Genomic DNA, 16,089 nt, shown 5'->3' on the forward strand with positions numbered 1-16,089 from the left:
TCTTCCATTCCCAAACTACTCGGATATGCTTAAGGATCGCCTCCATTGCCCCATTAATGATAGCATGAAGGGTTCCAATTACAAGAGTTTCAATAACTTTCTTCAATGAATCATGCAGGGGAGAAATTATTCCCAGACAAAAGGCCAGAAAGAAAACCCTAGTATTTGCTTTTATATAATAAACACTCAAAAATAGAACACAAAGCTCATCATGATTCCTCAGTGCTGGTTAGCTAAAATCTACATAATTATACTAATCTTTTTGTAAGTAGAATTAAATAACAAATATCCAAACTCCCCAGAAGGGATTATCATTTTGGAGTATGTAATGAGTGTCCTTAGGGGAAGCCAATCTAGTCCTAGCATTTCATTTCCTGTTGATCTTACTAGATTGTTGCCATCAGTGCAGTTAAACGATGCTTTATCTGGCTAAAGTATAGCCAAAACATCAACCTTCATGCAATAAAAAATACGTGTACCTTGTTTCGTTACAGCCTGGGTACCACCAACCCAAAGGGAATGGTTTTAGAACCAAACTGGATATTTAAACAGACTGGGAAAACTACTGAAGTTGCCAAAAGTAAATACTTTCTTTTCAAGTATTTTCTACCATGCTGATAGCCAAAGGATATTGTTCATTAAACACACTCTCCAGGCTGGAACAGAATAATTGGGAATATCTATGTACTGAAGAGCTTATCAAACTGAGAATGAGTTTTAAATAAAGAGCTAAAATCAGGGAGAGAAAGACTGGAGTTATAAGTTTTATTTTCAAGGTCTGATAAATTCCCCTGTTGCATATCAAAATTTAATTCTACGCTCTTCACAATTTATCAGTATCAAAACTATTTTTACTAGTCCTTGCTAACTTCTTAAGTTCCCCTGACACGGCACAAAGCACCAATCAATCTAACAGTTGTATACCTCCATAAACGCAAAGCACATTTCACATTAAACACAGGAAAACTAATCTGAGATCTTGCCTAGGGACTTGCTTTCAAACATTTTCATAATTAGTCACTTGCTATAGAATTTGAATTGAGGGCATCTATGTATAGTTTCCTTACTCCATCACAGCAGACTTTATATGAGAACTGAGGTGCTTTGGAACAGAGGCCCCAAACAGCTGGGTATCATGCCTTAGGCAGTTGCTGAAGGCATCAAGACACACTTAAAAAAAAAAAAGAAAAGAAAAGAAACAAAAAACAACCCACAATGTTCTCTATTGCTCACCCAGAACTAGGCCTCAGAGGCTACGTGGCTATTTTCCAATATTTGAAGACATTACATTATCCTAAAACTACTACATATGTGGTATCTTTTAATATCCATATGTATTCCAGGGGGAGGGGATATCTGGCCAACCCCAACCATAGCAGGAGGTCATTTCTATTCCAAACAGCAAATACCATCCTGTTCCCAAACTTGATACCCCATCCCTCAATAAGGGCAGGGGAGAGACATGAACATAATCTCTGGAAGCAGATAACTGTCTTGGGTTAAAAACTAGTGAACAGAATATATAAATATACTTACATGAAGAAGTATTTGCTCCTTCTGTTGATACTGATATTCTAATGGGAGACTCTATAAAACATAAAAGTGGAATGAAGCTTTATTGAGTCATGCCACTTGGATTCTTAAATTAGAAATTTTGCCAGGCTTGGGTATCATCTAGAAAAAGAGGCCTAGAAAATGGTGCAACAGAAAAGCTGAAAGCATCTCAAAGTCAAAGGAAGATATATGCAATATTCAAAGACCACAAAGGAATGTTTCTGTAGGCCAGACCCAAAGACTTTAGAAAGAGATGCAAAAGGGGCTGGTCCATCTGCAAAGATACCCCCAACACACCAACTGTTGTTCCAATTTCCTAAAACCACTACTCTGAACAGATCCACACTCCAGGTGAGACAGATAATTCCTTCTCTTAGGTTGGTCTTGATTTTAAGAAACATGAAACCAAAGAAAACAATCCCCATTTTCAAAGAGAGAATGAAAGGCAACTTTCATGCTTAAAGGGGGAAAAAAAAAAAGAAGAAGAAGAAGAATGACAATATTTTCAGGCGAACTGCTCTGCATAAACATCTTGGCCAAACATGGTGCTGACTAAAGTCCATGCAAGGTCCACTAGGGCGATTACTTCAGGATTGAATAAAACGTGCTAAATAAATTCATAATACAGTCATTGGGGATGTACAGTAGCATGACTCTCTTAGGTAGCAAGGAGAAAGGAAGGAAAACCAGTACTTAAGTAAAGCAGAGCATAAAACATACCTCATGCAGAAAAAAAGCATGGGACCTAAGGGTTTTTATGATTAAGAAATAAGAACAACTCAGTATCAAAAAAGGATTCTTTGCAACCAGAAATTCAGCAACCAGAAAGTTATAAGGATTCAAGTCATATCAGAAAGTAATAGTTACAGTCGCTCCAAATTCCCAAGGCAAGCACTCCATGAATTTAAAAGCTCAGGTTTGTAACAGCATCTACTGGGGTCGGATAATGAAGTCCTTACATTAAAGAAATGCCAGAGTGAAAGGTGAGGAAATTCAGAAACTCTACAAATTTTTTCTATTTTTTCTTTTTCTCTCCCTCTCTCCCTTCTCTCTCTTTTTTTCTCTTTCTATTACTCAGAAAAGTAAGATTCTCTTAAACTCCAGGATCATTCCACCTTACAACACACATACTTACATCTTAGTAATGACAAATAAATATGCCCTCAGTACGGCCAAAGAGGTCTAGGACATAGAGAAAGTTAGCTTTTATGATTTTGTACAATGGCTTTGAAGGGAAGAGGCTAAACTGGGGAAGGTAAGCTAGAAAATGGCTGTGTTAGATCACATGGCTTCCAAGAGCTTCAACAAGGTAGAGGCCATAATGAAAAAAAAAAAAAAATCAATGAAGCCAAAGCATTAACTATGGGGTAATGAAAAGAATACTGAGCTTGAAGTATCTGCTCTCCCACTTGCTGAGATACATGACTCAACATTTCTACTGCTTCAGTTTTCTGATCTGTAAAATGAAGAAAAATACTGCCTTGTTTCACAAATCTGTTGTGATTATCAAATGAAACGTAAAAATCCTTGTAAACTGTGAAGTATCATGCGAAAAACAAGTTACCATCAAACCTCTGAAGTGAGTTCTGAGTCTAGGTCTCCAAAAACTTGTTCCCAACTAAATGTTTATTTTCAAATATTCTAAGGTTCTGTTAACTATAGAACTGCAGAGGTTAAGAAAAAGTAAGAAAAAACCTTAAATACGCAGTAGATGAATTACATTCACAGCTAGTGGAGAAATCAATGAATTAGGGTTATACATGTGTTTAGTAGAGTTGGGTTTTAAGTAGCGAATCTATGCTCAGACCACAACTGCTATCAGCAAATATTATAGGCAAGTGACAAACAAACAAAAACAAACCAAAAAAACCCAAAAAAACAAACAAAAAAAGCAACAGCATTTTAAAAAGTCAGGCCTATAACAGTGTTTTTGTTCAAGTTTAGTGACCCACAACTGATCATTAAGAGCCCAAAGGTCAGAGGTCAGACACTGATACATTATCCAGGAATAAACTCTGATGGATGAATGAGGGCAGAGACAGCTAAGAGAAGCACCTAGAAAGATACAAAAACTGAAGTTACAACCCAGATGTCTCTTTTCCTGGTCTAATGTCCCTAAGTTGTATCTAGGTTTCTTTTCCTCATGCATGCCTCTTGGGTCCAAGTTCAGACACACAGCAAGAACTGGACTCCTTTAAGTAAAATCCAAAAAGGCAGACTGAGCCGGAGAAAAATACTGGAGCAGAAAACAAGAGCAGCTGAAATGTGGATGCAGAAGGGGTTCTGATTAGTAGAAGGAACAGCCAGCTGTGATGCCTGTCGTTCTGGTTAGTAAAACTTGACGAGCTTATTTTCCTTACCTGAAGACACATACGCTGTCTCAGTTGAGGCTGGCATGCCAGTGATGATCTCTGCAAAAAAGAAAAGGTGATAGGACATTATGATGTACAGTCAGGAGGCTGGGAGCCAGTTCCACAGCCTTCCTTCAAATAAAAAATGTGTGTAAAGGAAGAAAGTACTGCAAGGGGATGATGAAAGCCCAGGCCTCATCCATACAGAGAGTGAGAAACGCAAAAAAAAAAGACTATCCAGATAAGTAGTTCTTCTTTCTTGGGCAAACAGCGTGAGATGGGCTGTGACAGAATAATTAGGAAGAATTCCCTGCCCCCACTGGGGTCAGTGAAGAAGAATATATAGCAAAGAGTCTGGGGGCTCCTCTTCAGAAAGGAAGACAGAAACGGCAAAACCAAGAAAAATCACAGCTGGAAGATCAAAACTGTGGTCAAAATTTTTAAATATTAGATCTTTGGAGAATTACATTTCTGTCCAAACCAAAAGCAAGTCATGTTTCTAGTTGGGATTGATGAAAAACATCAAGTTCTGGTATCAAATGCTACATAAAATTGCCAGTGGTAATCAAGATGGGTGTCTTATCATTTCAGCTACTCAGAGCAGGGCACAGAGCAAGTAGGCAGCTCCTAACTCAAGGAAATGCAGAATTAACCTGTACACTTCTGGATGCACCATTATCATGGGAATTGTGACGGTATTGTTCAAACTTTGACTTGTTTTCTTACTGCCTTTATGAGGGAATAAAGGATGAATACATTGTCTAATTCTGTATTCATCCAGTCCTTCCAAAAAGGGCTTCAGTTCGTTAGAATCTAATGTTTTCAGTGAGGCATAGGTTTATTGGACGTAGAGATGCAATGGTGGATATTATTCAACTTTCACTGTGTGTATAATTATTGTCAAATGATTTACTATTTATTAACCAGGACAAAAACAGAAGTTGAATCTCTTGTGATATATATATTATGAAAGTTACTAGATCCTACTAAAATCCTAAGTATGTCATATATTATCATTTTATGTTGGAATTAATAGCCTGTTAATCATGGAGTTGGAAATGTTCATGATCAGTATAATCATCTTTAAATATAGTTATGACCACTTAGGGCTTCCATGATAGAACTAGTCTAGTAGGTAAGATGAATTAATTTAAGTGGCAATATTTCTTCAAGCTGAGAGACTCTAGGGGTAAATGGTTTAGTGGAATTGGAAAAAAAATGGCATGTGAGATTCAGCAGGATGTTTAAGAATAAGCATCAAGTTAAATATGAGTATATATAAACATCAGAAATATATCTTTAGTAAGACCAGTTTGTGTTTTTTCTCATGCAATTTAAATACGGATGGTCCTCTCTAATGAAGCATTAGGAAGACAAACCATTCAAGGTGCAAGATTATTATCAAGCCACCAGTCGCCTACATCGGCTCTTACACCCACTAAAATACACTTTTCACTGGGATACAGTGAAAAGAATCAGCACGTGAGGGTGTATGATGTCCTTGGGACTTTCACAAGCAGCAGGCATTAAAGAGGATATTCTGAGTTGGTGCTATGGCGTATCTGTTTCTGAAGTGGCTACAACTAGCTTTCTTCTTATGGGCTGTAGAAAATGATACGGTTTTTCTTCGGGGAAAATTTAAACAGATAGAAACATTTCTATCAAAGATTGACAGCATTTGTCTTTCTCTATGAGTAGCTAGAAGAAGATCCAAGTTTCCAAGCAAGTACCCACATTGGGAGAGATGCTTTCTCATTCTGTTCACGGGACTCATCAATGACACAACAGCCAGACTGAAGTAAGAAGCTCAGGGTCATAAGAACTGGGCAAAAATCCCCATCCTGGTATGAGTATCAAGACTCTTTTCACATTTATTTTTGACAAACTAAGTAGCCCCCTGTGACCTTCCAAAAAATAAACAAAACTAAAACCCCAGAATCAGAGCTATTCTATCTTCAGCATAAAAGATCTCAATGCGAAGAAAGGTTAACCATAACATTTCCTTGTTTCATTGAATGATACATAAAAATACCAGAACAGGAGGTTAGTACAAAAATGTATCTACATGTAGACAACTTAAAATAACCTCCCTTTCTAAAATTAGAGTTTATCCTGGAGACCTTAAAAATATCTTTAATGATTATGGTTCAAATAAAAAACTTTTGAATTATCTTGGGGGTAATACAAGCTCAGAACTTGTATACTTCTATACGAAAAGAATCTTGCTAATAAGAAAAGTTAATCTTTTTGATTAAAACCACTCAGCAAACATTTTTATGTGTTTTGGATAGAATTCATAGATTGAGAAAACAACCTTTTGTTAAAAGGGTGATTGAAATTAATTTTGTTACAATTACAGATTTTAAAAAAATTATCAAGTCCTGAAATCTCCTTGATGTTTATTTAAGCAACACATCTTTCCCCTTAGTAATTTGGTATATTAAATTTGTTAAATTTATAAAGGACACCCCCTCCATTACTGCAAATTAATAGGGATTTAGAATCATCAAGAATTGAATACAGCTGAGCAATTTATGCTGAGTAGGCAAGGAAACATATGGAACATTAGTTTATTTGTAATGTTCGAGTGCTTTTTTAATAAACTGGATCTGTTCTCAAGAAAAAGTGGCAGTGCCTGAAAAATAACACCTTCTGGAAAGGAATTTTTCTAATTATTATGTATGCATGGCTTGTTTGAGATTTCATCATGAGCACAATATACTAAACATAACTATTTAGCAAAATACACATAAACAAATACAAGCATACATATGTCTGTGTGAATTTAAATATCCAATTATGTGACTCTTTATTATTCTAAAATCACAGGTCATTATTGTGTCTTCAAAAATTGTGATCAAGTCATTTTTTTTAAGATTTAAGATGGGCATACTTATTAGCACTGGTAAAAATGACTTTGAGCATCTGAATAAGATCTTGCTCATAATCAGAGCTTAGTCTTAAGCAACTGAGAAATTTTGAAATTAACAAATGGTGTAGAGGCAGGATGGACACCACGCACTGAAAAGACAGCTCTTTTCCACTCATATTACTCTTCCTTATTACACTTCATGGCAATCCTACATAATGCAACATACATGGAGGCCGCTATACAAACTATAAAACATATTTTATGTGCTTCTTAGTATAACTATAGGTTGATCACCAATATCATGGCATTTCTAACAACACTGTCAATGTGGGTTACCCACATGAGCTAATTTTTTAAAGGGCCAATTGATATATTAATCAAATTTTGTGGAAATATTTTTTTCTGCTCATCTAAAATGGAACAGATATTTTATTGCTAGGAGCCCAATTGCTCCTATGGGATCTTGGATCTCACTCAAATGATTTTTCTCCTGATTAAAACAAGAAAACCTAGTAGAAGATATGATTGATTAGTTGTATATTCTCCTGTATTAATCTTTTAAAAGACAGCAGTACTTAATTAATTTGAAAACCAGTTACATCTATTATTCTCTTCCCTAATCTGCTGCCCAGGAGTTTTTATAGAGCTTCTTAGCTAAGAATTAATGACTAAATTAAGGTTTCCTCTATAAAGACCAAGCCAAATAAGATACAAATTAAAATCAACATATAGTGTATGATCTGTGTGAACATGGTGTATGTGGCCTTTTAAACTACTATATTTGAATTCATGAAAGGAATCCACCTGTAATCCATCACGTAATGATGATTGCCTGTGAGATCCTGTTTTGCACGAAAACTCAGTTGGACTTTGGTAGACTTACATAGTCCCAGAAGTCATTAGCAGACTGCATAGGTTTATATCTGTCTACTGTATGACAGGTTCTTTTTTCCATATAAGGTAGGGATTAAAAGGCATTGGAAATGACTGAAAACATATAAATTTCTAAAATGCTTAACAAAACAATTAGCTATATGTACATTCTTTCCTAAATGCTTGAAGATATTGGAAATATGGTCATTGTTTCACTCAAGCATATAATGATTCAAGGGGAAATTCACAGATTTTTCGTATTATTTCATTTATATCTAGTTGTTAATCTAAGCAGATCTAAACAATGGATTTCATTGCAGGAAGTTTATAAGATTACATGGAAGATTTTTATGATCTGTGCTAATTTTATTCTAATAGTTCTCCGGCTGTCATAATGGGATTAAAAATCGTGTCAAACAGCAAGCTCACCTTGCTAAATTTTTCTTTTTTTCCTAAGGAGAAAAGAAAACACAGTCTCCCATGCATTTTTCCTTCTAACTCCTGCCATCCCTCCTAGAATCTTGTCCTAAAGTATGAACGTCTAAGTGCCAAGAAGGCACCTGTGTGAGAATTTAAGTAAATCACAAGAAATCCTTTGCATAGAATGAAATTAGGATAATTAGCTCACAGCCACATACCAGGATCTTTCATCAAGGCAACCTATATAGAAATTATCAATTTGTAGTTACATACTTATCAGAGAAACGAGTTAGACCACACAAAATAACTAATATTTCATAGATAATATAATTAAAATCTCAAGGGGAGTTCTACATAATATAATATTTTGGCAACATGTTCTTATTTTTAAGTCTTTTTTTTTCTAGGACACCCCTCCCCCATAGTGGGTGTGGGGGGATTCTTGAGAATTCTACTCTCTCAGCCCAAGTCAACAGTAAATACACATTTAAGAAGAGATGGTTTATCACCCTGATACCAAAACCACACAAAGATGTCACAAAAAAAGAAAACTACAGGCCAATATCACTAATAAACATAGATGCAAAAATCGTCAACAAAATACTAGCAAACAGAATCCAACAGCGCATTACAAGGATCATACAGCATGATCAAGTGGGGTTTATCCCAGGAATGCAAGGATTCTTCAATATACGCAAATCAATCAATGCGATACACCATATTAACAAATTGAAGGAGAAAAACCATATGATCATCTCAATAGAGGCAGAAAAAGCTTTCGACAAAATTCAGCACCAATTTATGATAAAAACCCTCCAGAGGGAACTTACCTCAACATAATAAAAGCCACATATGACAAACCCACAGCTAACATCATTCTCAATGGTGAAAAACTGAAACCATTTCCACTAAGATCAGGAACAAGACAAGCTTGCCCACTCTCAACACTATTATTCAACATAGTTTTGGAAGTTTTAGCCACAGCAATCAGAGAAGAAAAAGAAATAAAAGGAATGCATATTGGAAAAGAAGAAGTAAAAGTGTCACAGTTTGCAGATGACATGATAATATACATAGAGACCCCTAAAGATGCTACCAGAAAACTGCTAGAGCTAATCAGTGAATTTGGTAAAGTAGCAGGATACAAAATTAGTGCACAGAAATCTCTTGCATTCCTATACACTAATGATGAAATATCTGAAAGAGAAATTAAGGAAACACTCCCATTTACCATTGCAACAAAAAGAATAAAATACCTAGGGATAAACCTACTTAAGGAGACAAAAAACCTGTATGCAGAAAACTATAAGATACTGATGAAAGAAATTAAAGATGATACAAACAGATGGAGAGATATATCATGTTCTTGGACTGGAAGAATCAACATTGTGAAAATGACTGTATTACCCAAAGCAATCTACAGATTCAATGCAATCCCTATCAAACTACCACTGGCATTTTTCACAGAACTAGAACAAAAAATTTCACAATTTGTCTGGAAACACAAAAGACCCCAAATAGCCAAAGCAATCTTGAGAAACAAAAACAGAGAGCTGGAGGAATCAGGCTCCTTGACTTCACACTATAATACAAAGCTACAGTAATCAAGACAGTCAGCTATATACGTATAGCTGACTCACTTTGTTATATAGCAGAAATATAGATCAATGGAACAGGATGGAAAGCCCAGAGATAAACCCATGCACATATGGTCACCTTATCTTTGATAAAGGAGGCAAGAATATACAATGGAGAAAAGACAGCCTCTTCAATAAGTGGTGCTGGGAAAACTGGACAGCTACATGGAAAAGAATGAAATTAGAACACTCCCTAACACCATATACAAAAGTAAACTCAAAATGCATTAAAGACCTAAATGTAAGGCCAGACACTATAAAAATCTTAGAGGAAAATGTAGGGAGAACACTCTATGACATAAATCATAGCAAGATCCTTTTTGACCCACCTCCTAGAGAAATGGAAATAAAAAAAAACAAAAACAAATGGGACCTAATGAAACTTAAAAGCTTTTGCACAGCAAAGGAAACCATAAACAAGACAAAAAGACAACCCTCAGAATGGAGAAAGTATTTGCAAATGAAGCAACTGACAAAGGATTAATCTCCAAAATATACAAGCAGCTCATGCAATCAATATCACAAAAACAAACAACCCAATTCAAAAATGGGCAGAAGACCTTAACAGACATTTCTCCAAAGAAGATATACAGATTGCCAACAAACACATGAAAGGGTGCTCAACATCACTAATCATTAGAGAAATGCAAATCAAAACTACAATGAGGTTATCACCTCACACCAGTCAGAATGGCCATCATCAAAAAATCTACAAATAATAAATGCTGCAGAGGGTGTGGAGGGAAAGGGAACCCTCTTGCACTCTTGGTGGGAATGTAAATTGATACAGCCACTATGAAGAACAGTATGGAGGTTCCTTAAAAAACTAAAAATAGAACTACCATACGACCCAGCAATCCCACTACTGGGCATATACCCTGAGAAAACCATAATTCAAAAAGAGTCATGTACCACAATGTTCACTGTAGCACTATTTACAATAGCCAGAACATGGAAGCAACCTAAGTGTCCATCGACAGATGAATGGATCAAGAAGATGTGGCACATATATACAAGGGAATATTACTCAGCCATAAAAAGAAATGAAATTGAGCTATTTGTAGTGAGGTGGATGGACCCAGATTCTGTCATACAGAGTGAAGTAAGTCAGAAAGAGAAAAACAAATACCATATGCTAACGCATATATATGGAATCTAAAAAAAAAAATGGTTCTGAAGAACCAACGGCAGGACAGGAATAAAGATACAGACATAGGGAATGGATCTGAGGACACGGGGAGGGGGAAGGGTAAGCTGGGACAAAGTGAGACAGTGGCACGGACATATGTACGCTACCAAATGTAAAATAGATAGCTAGTGGGAAGCAGCCGCATGGCACAGGGAGATCAGCTCGTGCTTTGTGACCACCTAGAGGGGTGGGATAGGGAGGGTGGGAGGGAGACGCAAGAGGGAGGAGACATGGGGACATATGTATATGTATAGCTGAGTCACTTTGTTATATAGCAGAAAGTAACACAACATTGTAAAGCAATTATACCCCAATAAAGATGTTTGGAAAAAAAGAAAAGAAGAGAGAGTTTGGCCGTGTGGCAGTTTATAACCAGAGGAGAGCGTTTTTTCTCTCTGAGAGCATGTTTCTGTGCAACCTCTTCCCAGAATCTTGAGGGACAGGGATGTGACAACACAAAGGTAGTGAATTTGAGTCCCCAAGACCTCAGGACCTGAGCTGAGACTTCTGGGATAACCAGTCTTGATCTGAATATAGCAAATTCATAGATGACAGTAGAAGAAGGTGAACATCAGAATGATTCCATATTTTCCTCTGGTGGCAGTACAACTAAGCCCTTGAGGTGTAGGAAGAAAAGAGAGTCTCCCAGTATACAGAATGCACTGGCCTTGTCTATCCTGGTGCTTGATGAGTACAGGCTCTGACGACCTGCACATCTGACCCGCTTCCTCTGAAAAGAGAGGGCGTTTCTAGACAGCCACGTTTCTGGCTTCACTATCCTGGGTGAGCCCACGGTGGGGACCTGATTAGAATACATCGATGATTTGTAAGCTCTCTGGATCTTTTGATGTGGTCCGGCATAGTCAGCTCTGCCAGTCAGATTCTTGCTACGGGGAATTTGATTTAGGAACTGAGGAAACAATCACACAGTAGGAGTCAAAACTGAAAGGATGCCTTCAAAGGAGCCATGAAGAAGAATATGGCCAAATGGAATCATAAGCAGGTCAAAGTTTGGAATTATAAAGAAGCATATTTGAAAGCAGGAGAGGTTAGAAAAGCTAAGAAACAGAAGATTCAAGAACATATCTGAGGCACATGAAGGAGAGACTTGAGAGAAAAGCCATAAATTCCTGGTGTTTAAACTCATAGATACACCCTGGGTACCATTTTCTCCTTGAGTCGCAGTTATAATGGAGTTCTAGTTCTTCCCAATGGAATCCCCCTCTCTTGATGCCTCACACCGGTTTTTCAGTTTTCGTTCTTCACAAACCAAGGAATCTACCTTAAACGTTCACAAACACAGAGTCTGGTATAGAGTAAACTATACTGGACCAGGAATTAAATAATTTAAGACACATCCTAAGTCTCCATTTCTTTTTAAGTACAATGAGAGGGTTGGATAAGGATGAACTAGTCCTAACATTCTAAGAAGAAAATAAAAACAACCACCTTATACTGTAATTGACATTCTTTGTTCTCCTCCTTCAGACGCTTTCAATAAGCCAATAGGAACCCAGTCCTTAAGGAATTTTAGTTGGTTGTTTAAGAATGGCTTCCTTACAATACTCCGTGAACTTCTCTTTATTCTTGTCAGGTAAGAAAGATTCATTATCCAAAACACCCCTACCTTCATTTCTCTACACTTTATAATTGGTCAATACTACATTCAAATTCAAGACCAATTCTTGAATGAATTAATATGGAAAAATAAGTTGGATGTCTCTCCTATGAAAGAAATGTGAAAAGCCATATTATCAAAACTTCAGCACCCCGAAATTAATTTAAAAATTCTATTAATTCTATTAATTAATTATTTAATTCTATTTTCCTGGGACTTTACAGTATGCATAACTACACAAATCTAATCGTGTCCAAATCATAATTCAATAGCCTTTACCACGAGGACACAGATTGAACCAAACAAGCAACTGACAAACTGAGAACAAGCTATTAAACATGGTATAATAGAAAGAAAAGAATAAGCCACTGAAATTTTAAATTTGTGTTTCAAGCTGCATCCCATAAAATTCCAAGTGGGGAAAAATAACACGAGCAAAACTCTATTGCTTAACCTGTGCTGATTAAAAAGTAAAGCGATGTTATGTTTACTCTTATAAGTTTTAAATGGTAAATGATAAACACGACCCCTAACAGTAGTAAGGGAATCCACTTTTCACTGTTGTCCTTTATTCTCTGTGGAGGGAGGTATTTAAGATGAAAGTAATGAAGTTTGATTACACTGCAATAGAGCAGTTCATTGGGAAGTCCACAGAAGACTTAGGAATTAACCTGGATTTTCCCCACCCTGTTCCATATTAGTATCTCACTCCCTTCTCCTTATCCTGTTACGTCAACTGATACAAACAACATCAGTCTCCTAAGGAGTTAACCCCGGAAGTTACTTTTACTCTTCCCTTGCTGGTTTTGCAATTTTATCTTATCGCTTTAAGAGATCAGGCCTTTGCAGAGGACATTCCTTCTCAGCACCTGCCTAGAAGCAGTGCAGTTAGGCTTCGTTTTATAACAGATGACAGGGCTTGTGAAGGCAGCTGTTCAGTGCCGTAATTCAAAACAGCACCAAGGGTTCTGAAGCAGCGGTTTATTGTTTCAGGAGATTTACATGCGCACTGCTAGCTCATCATCAGCTTCTACAGACGACTCCATCAAGTTGTACAGCGCTAGGGGATCAGGAACAGAGAGCCACCAGCTGTGGGGCTTTGCCCTTCCTCAGGTAACTCAGAGAGGTGGTCGGAAGATAGGGGCACCTTGTGCCTCCAAGTCATTCATTTGTTTAACAAACATCCCCTGACACTGCCCTCAGAGAAACAGAAGCTGAAGCCTATACATAGTAAAAAAGGCTTTGCCTCTAAGACTCCCTTAATTTCCGAATTAACAGGCCTAAAACAACCTGATAGGCCTAACTTTCTACTGCCTAGAGCCAGATGTATATAAGAACATAAAAACTGCCAGGGCTACGTCAGGATTGTATTCTGTTTATACACACATGCACACACACACACACACACACACACACACACACTGAACATATATTCATACATAATACACATATGTATGTAAATATATACAATATACATATATTCTGTATATACATATGTATTCTGTACATAAATTATATGTATACACATATTCTGGTTTGATAGAGCAAAAAACTTACCTGCTCTCCCCGACTAACTTAAAGTGGAGGTATAATCTCTTTCTTTTAGCAAACCATCCTGTCTCTGCTATTCATGACGCTATTCAAATCCTTTTTAAAAAAATCTATGTATATTTCAGGTCTATTTCATGTCATGAGTGAAGAGCCTTATGGAGGACCCGTAAGATACTTGAAATGCATGGTTTTCCCTCCACGATTTTTGTTTGTTCACAATGAGATTTAACACACCGATGTATTACAAGTCTTACCACATACCTTGATGGCTCCTCTCAGAGACTGAGAAATAGCACATAGTAGGTGTCTCTTACCATTTGCATCCACAATGGTGATATTGGCAGAAGCACTGTCGTTTCCTAATTTGCTGATCACTTTGCACATATATTCTCCAGAATCAGCCAGTGACGCTTTGTTAATGCGAAGTTCTGACTTCCTGTAAGACCAGGACCAAAGCGGTTGTAAGTATATTTCACAGAAATACAATGACCATCAAAAGAAAGCCTCTGTAGTTTCAGAGTTCTCAAACTCCCCCTTCCCACCCTACACACACCATGTTAAAACACAACTGACTAGTACACAGATGTGTGATTTTACCAAAAGTGAGATACATCTCATTTAAATTATACCCTGGACATAGTCTTAATTTTATCACCCAGCTCAGCAATTTAAACCAATTCTTTTCTAATTTTTCTTTTTATTCCTCTAGCACCGCCACTAACTACATTATGCCTCAGAATTTTTTTTCACCCAAATGATAAATTTTCTTTCCTCTCTGTATCTCAATGTCACCAGCCACTAGGGTTAAGGAAGATAAAAAAGTGTAAAGCCATTTCTTATAAATCTGGTAAGGACAGATACTTAATGAAGGCTAGGCTAGATTAAAATGCTCTGCACTTCTTTTCCCAGCAGAGTGACATCAGGAATTATGTTAATTTTGAATGGAGAGTAATTATCACTTCCAGAAGAAAGGGAATTTGTCATTCTTTAAAAAGATTCTCATTGCTGGGAGCACAGTACCACACAAATGGTTCTTAATATTGAAATAAATATTCATGCAACAACAGCACACACTTTTATAAAACTACATATTAAATCAATATTTGGCACTCTTTGCGCATGGGCCGCACTGTGATTTGCATCTGTCTATATGCTTTACTATTGCACATAGCCTATAATTTAAGCAGTCTCTATGATTTAAAAACTCGGGCCTATTGGGATTGGCACAGCATTTATTGAAGCCTTTTGATAGCTAGTGGGAACCTGCTGTATAGCACAGGGAGCTCAGCTCTGTGCTCTGTGATGACCTAGGTGCATGGGATGAGGCGGGAGGGACGTCCAACAGGGAAGGGATATATGTATACATACAGCTGATTCACCTCGTTGTACAGCAGAAACTAACACAACATTGTAAAGCAATTGTACTCCAGTAAAACATTAAAAAAAAAAAAAATACAGTGTCCTTGTATACAGGAGCCTGGTACTGATTGCCTGGGCTCTTGAGAGGAGGACATCAGGGAGAAAACGCAGGAAGCAAAGACAGCAACTCAGAATTATATGCAAACCTCCCGTAAACTACACCTTCCTAATTTTTAAGTGAATTTTCTGGTCTTCTTGTCAGATAACATTATTAATCAAGTTGGACCAATTGTTCAAAATTTAATTTCTACTCTTCTCCTCCAGTCTACTGAATTGAACCACCTCTACCTGCCTTCCATGTTGGTACTTTTGCTTATTATTTCTTTTTCCTAGAATGGGGGCCCCATATTTCTACCCGTCAAGATATTGGCTGATCTTTAAGGACCACCTCATGAGCCAGTTCCTTCATCAAGCCTTTCATGATCATGTACCTGGAGCTGCTCTCTTTTTCTGTTTTCTAAATTCTGCCAGCCTTGAGTACCTCTCTCATGAGAATCTTCTTAAAGAAACATGGTAATCAAACTTACAGTTAACATTAATTTACAGTTAATCTTAGAAGGATAGTTCTTAAAATCAAAATTCTCCTAAAAGACCTGGGCAGTGTT

The 16,089-nt window shown here is 37.0% G+C and overlaps 1 protein-coding gene across 9 annotated transcripts in view; it reads right to left on the reverse strand.

Annotated features, from left to right (window-relative positions):
* Nucleotides 1-16,089, reverse strand: part of NRG1 (neuregulin 1) — a gene marked incomplete at its 3' end in the record, with an annotated part of 220,487 nt that overhangs the window by 148,101 nt on the left and 56,297 nt on the right. For 7 of the 9 annotated variants that reach the window (XM_082374984.1, XM_082374982.1, XM_082374983.1 and 4 more), the window contains exons 3-5: nt 14,380-14,501; nt 3,915-3,965; nt 1,537-1,587 (exon numbers count right to left, since the gene is read on the reverse strand). In XM_082374984.1, the coding sequence (XP_082231110.1) occupies nt 1,537-1,587; nt 3,915-3,965; nt 14,380-14,501 (224 nt within the window). The remainder of the gene's footprint in view (nt 1-1,536; nt 1,588-3,914; nt 3,966-14,379; nt 14,502-16,089) is intronic. The other 2 variants (XM_082374985.1, XM_082374979.1) reach the window with 1 other exon arrangement.

Source organism: Balaenoptera borealis (genome assembly GCF_965194805.1).
Source record: "Balaenoptera borealis genome assembly, chromosome: 21".
Taxonomy (NCBI): Eukaryota; Metazoa; Chordata; class Mammalia; order Artiodactyla; family Balaenopteridae; genus Balaenoptera; species Balaenoptera borealis.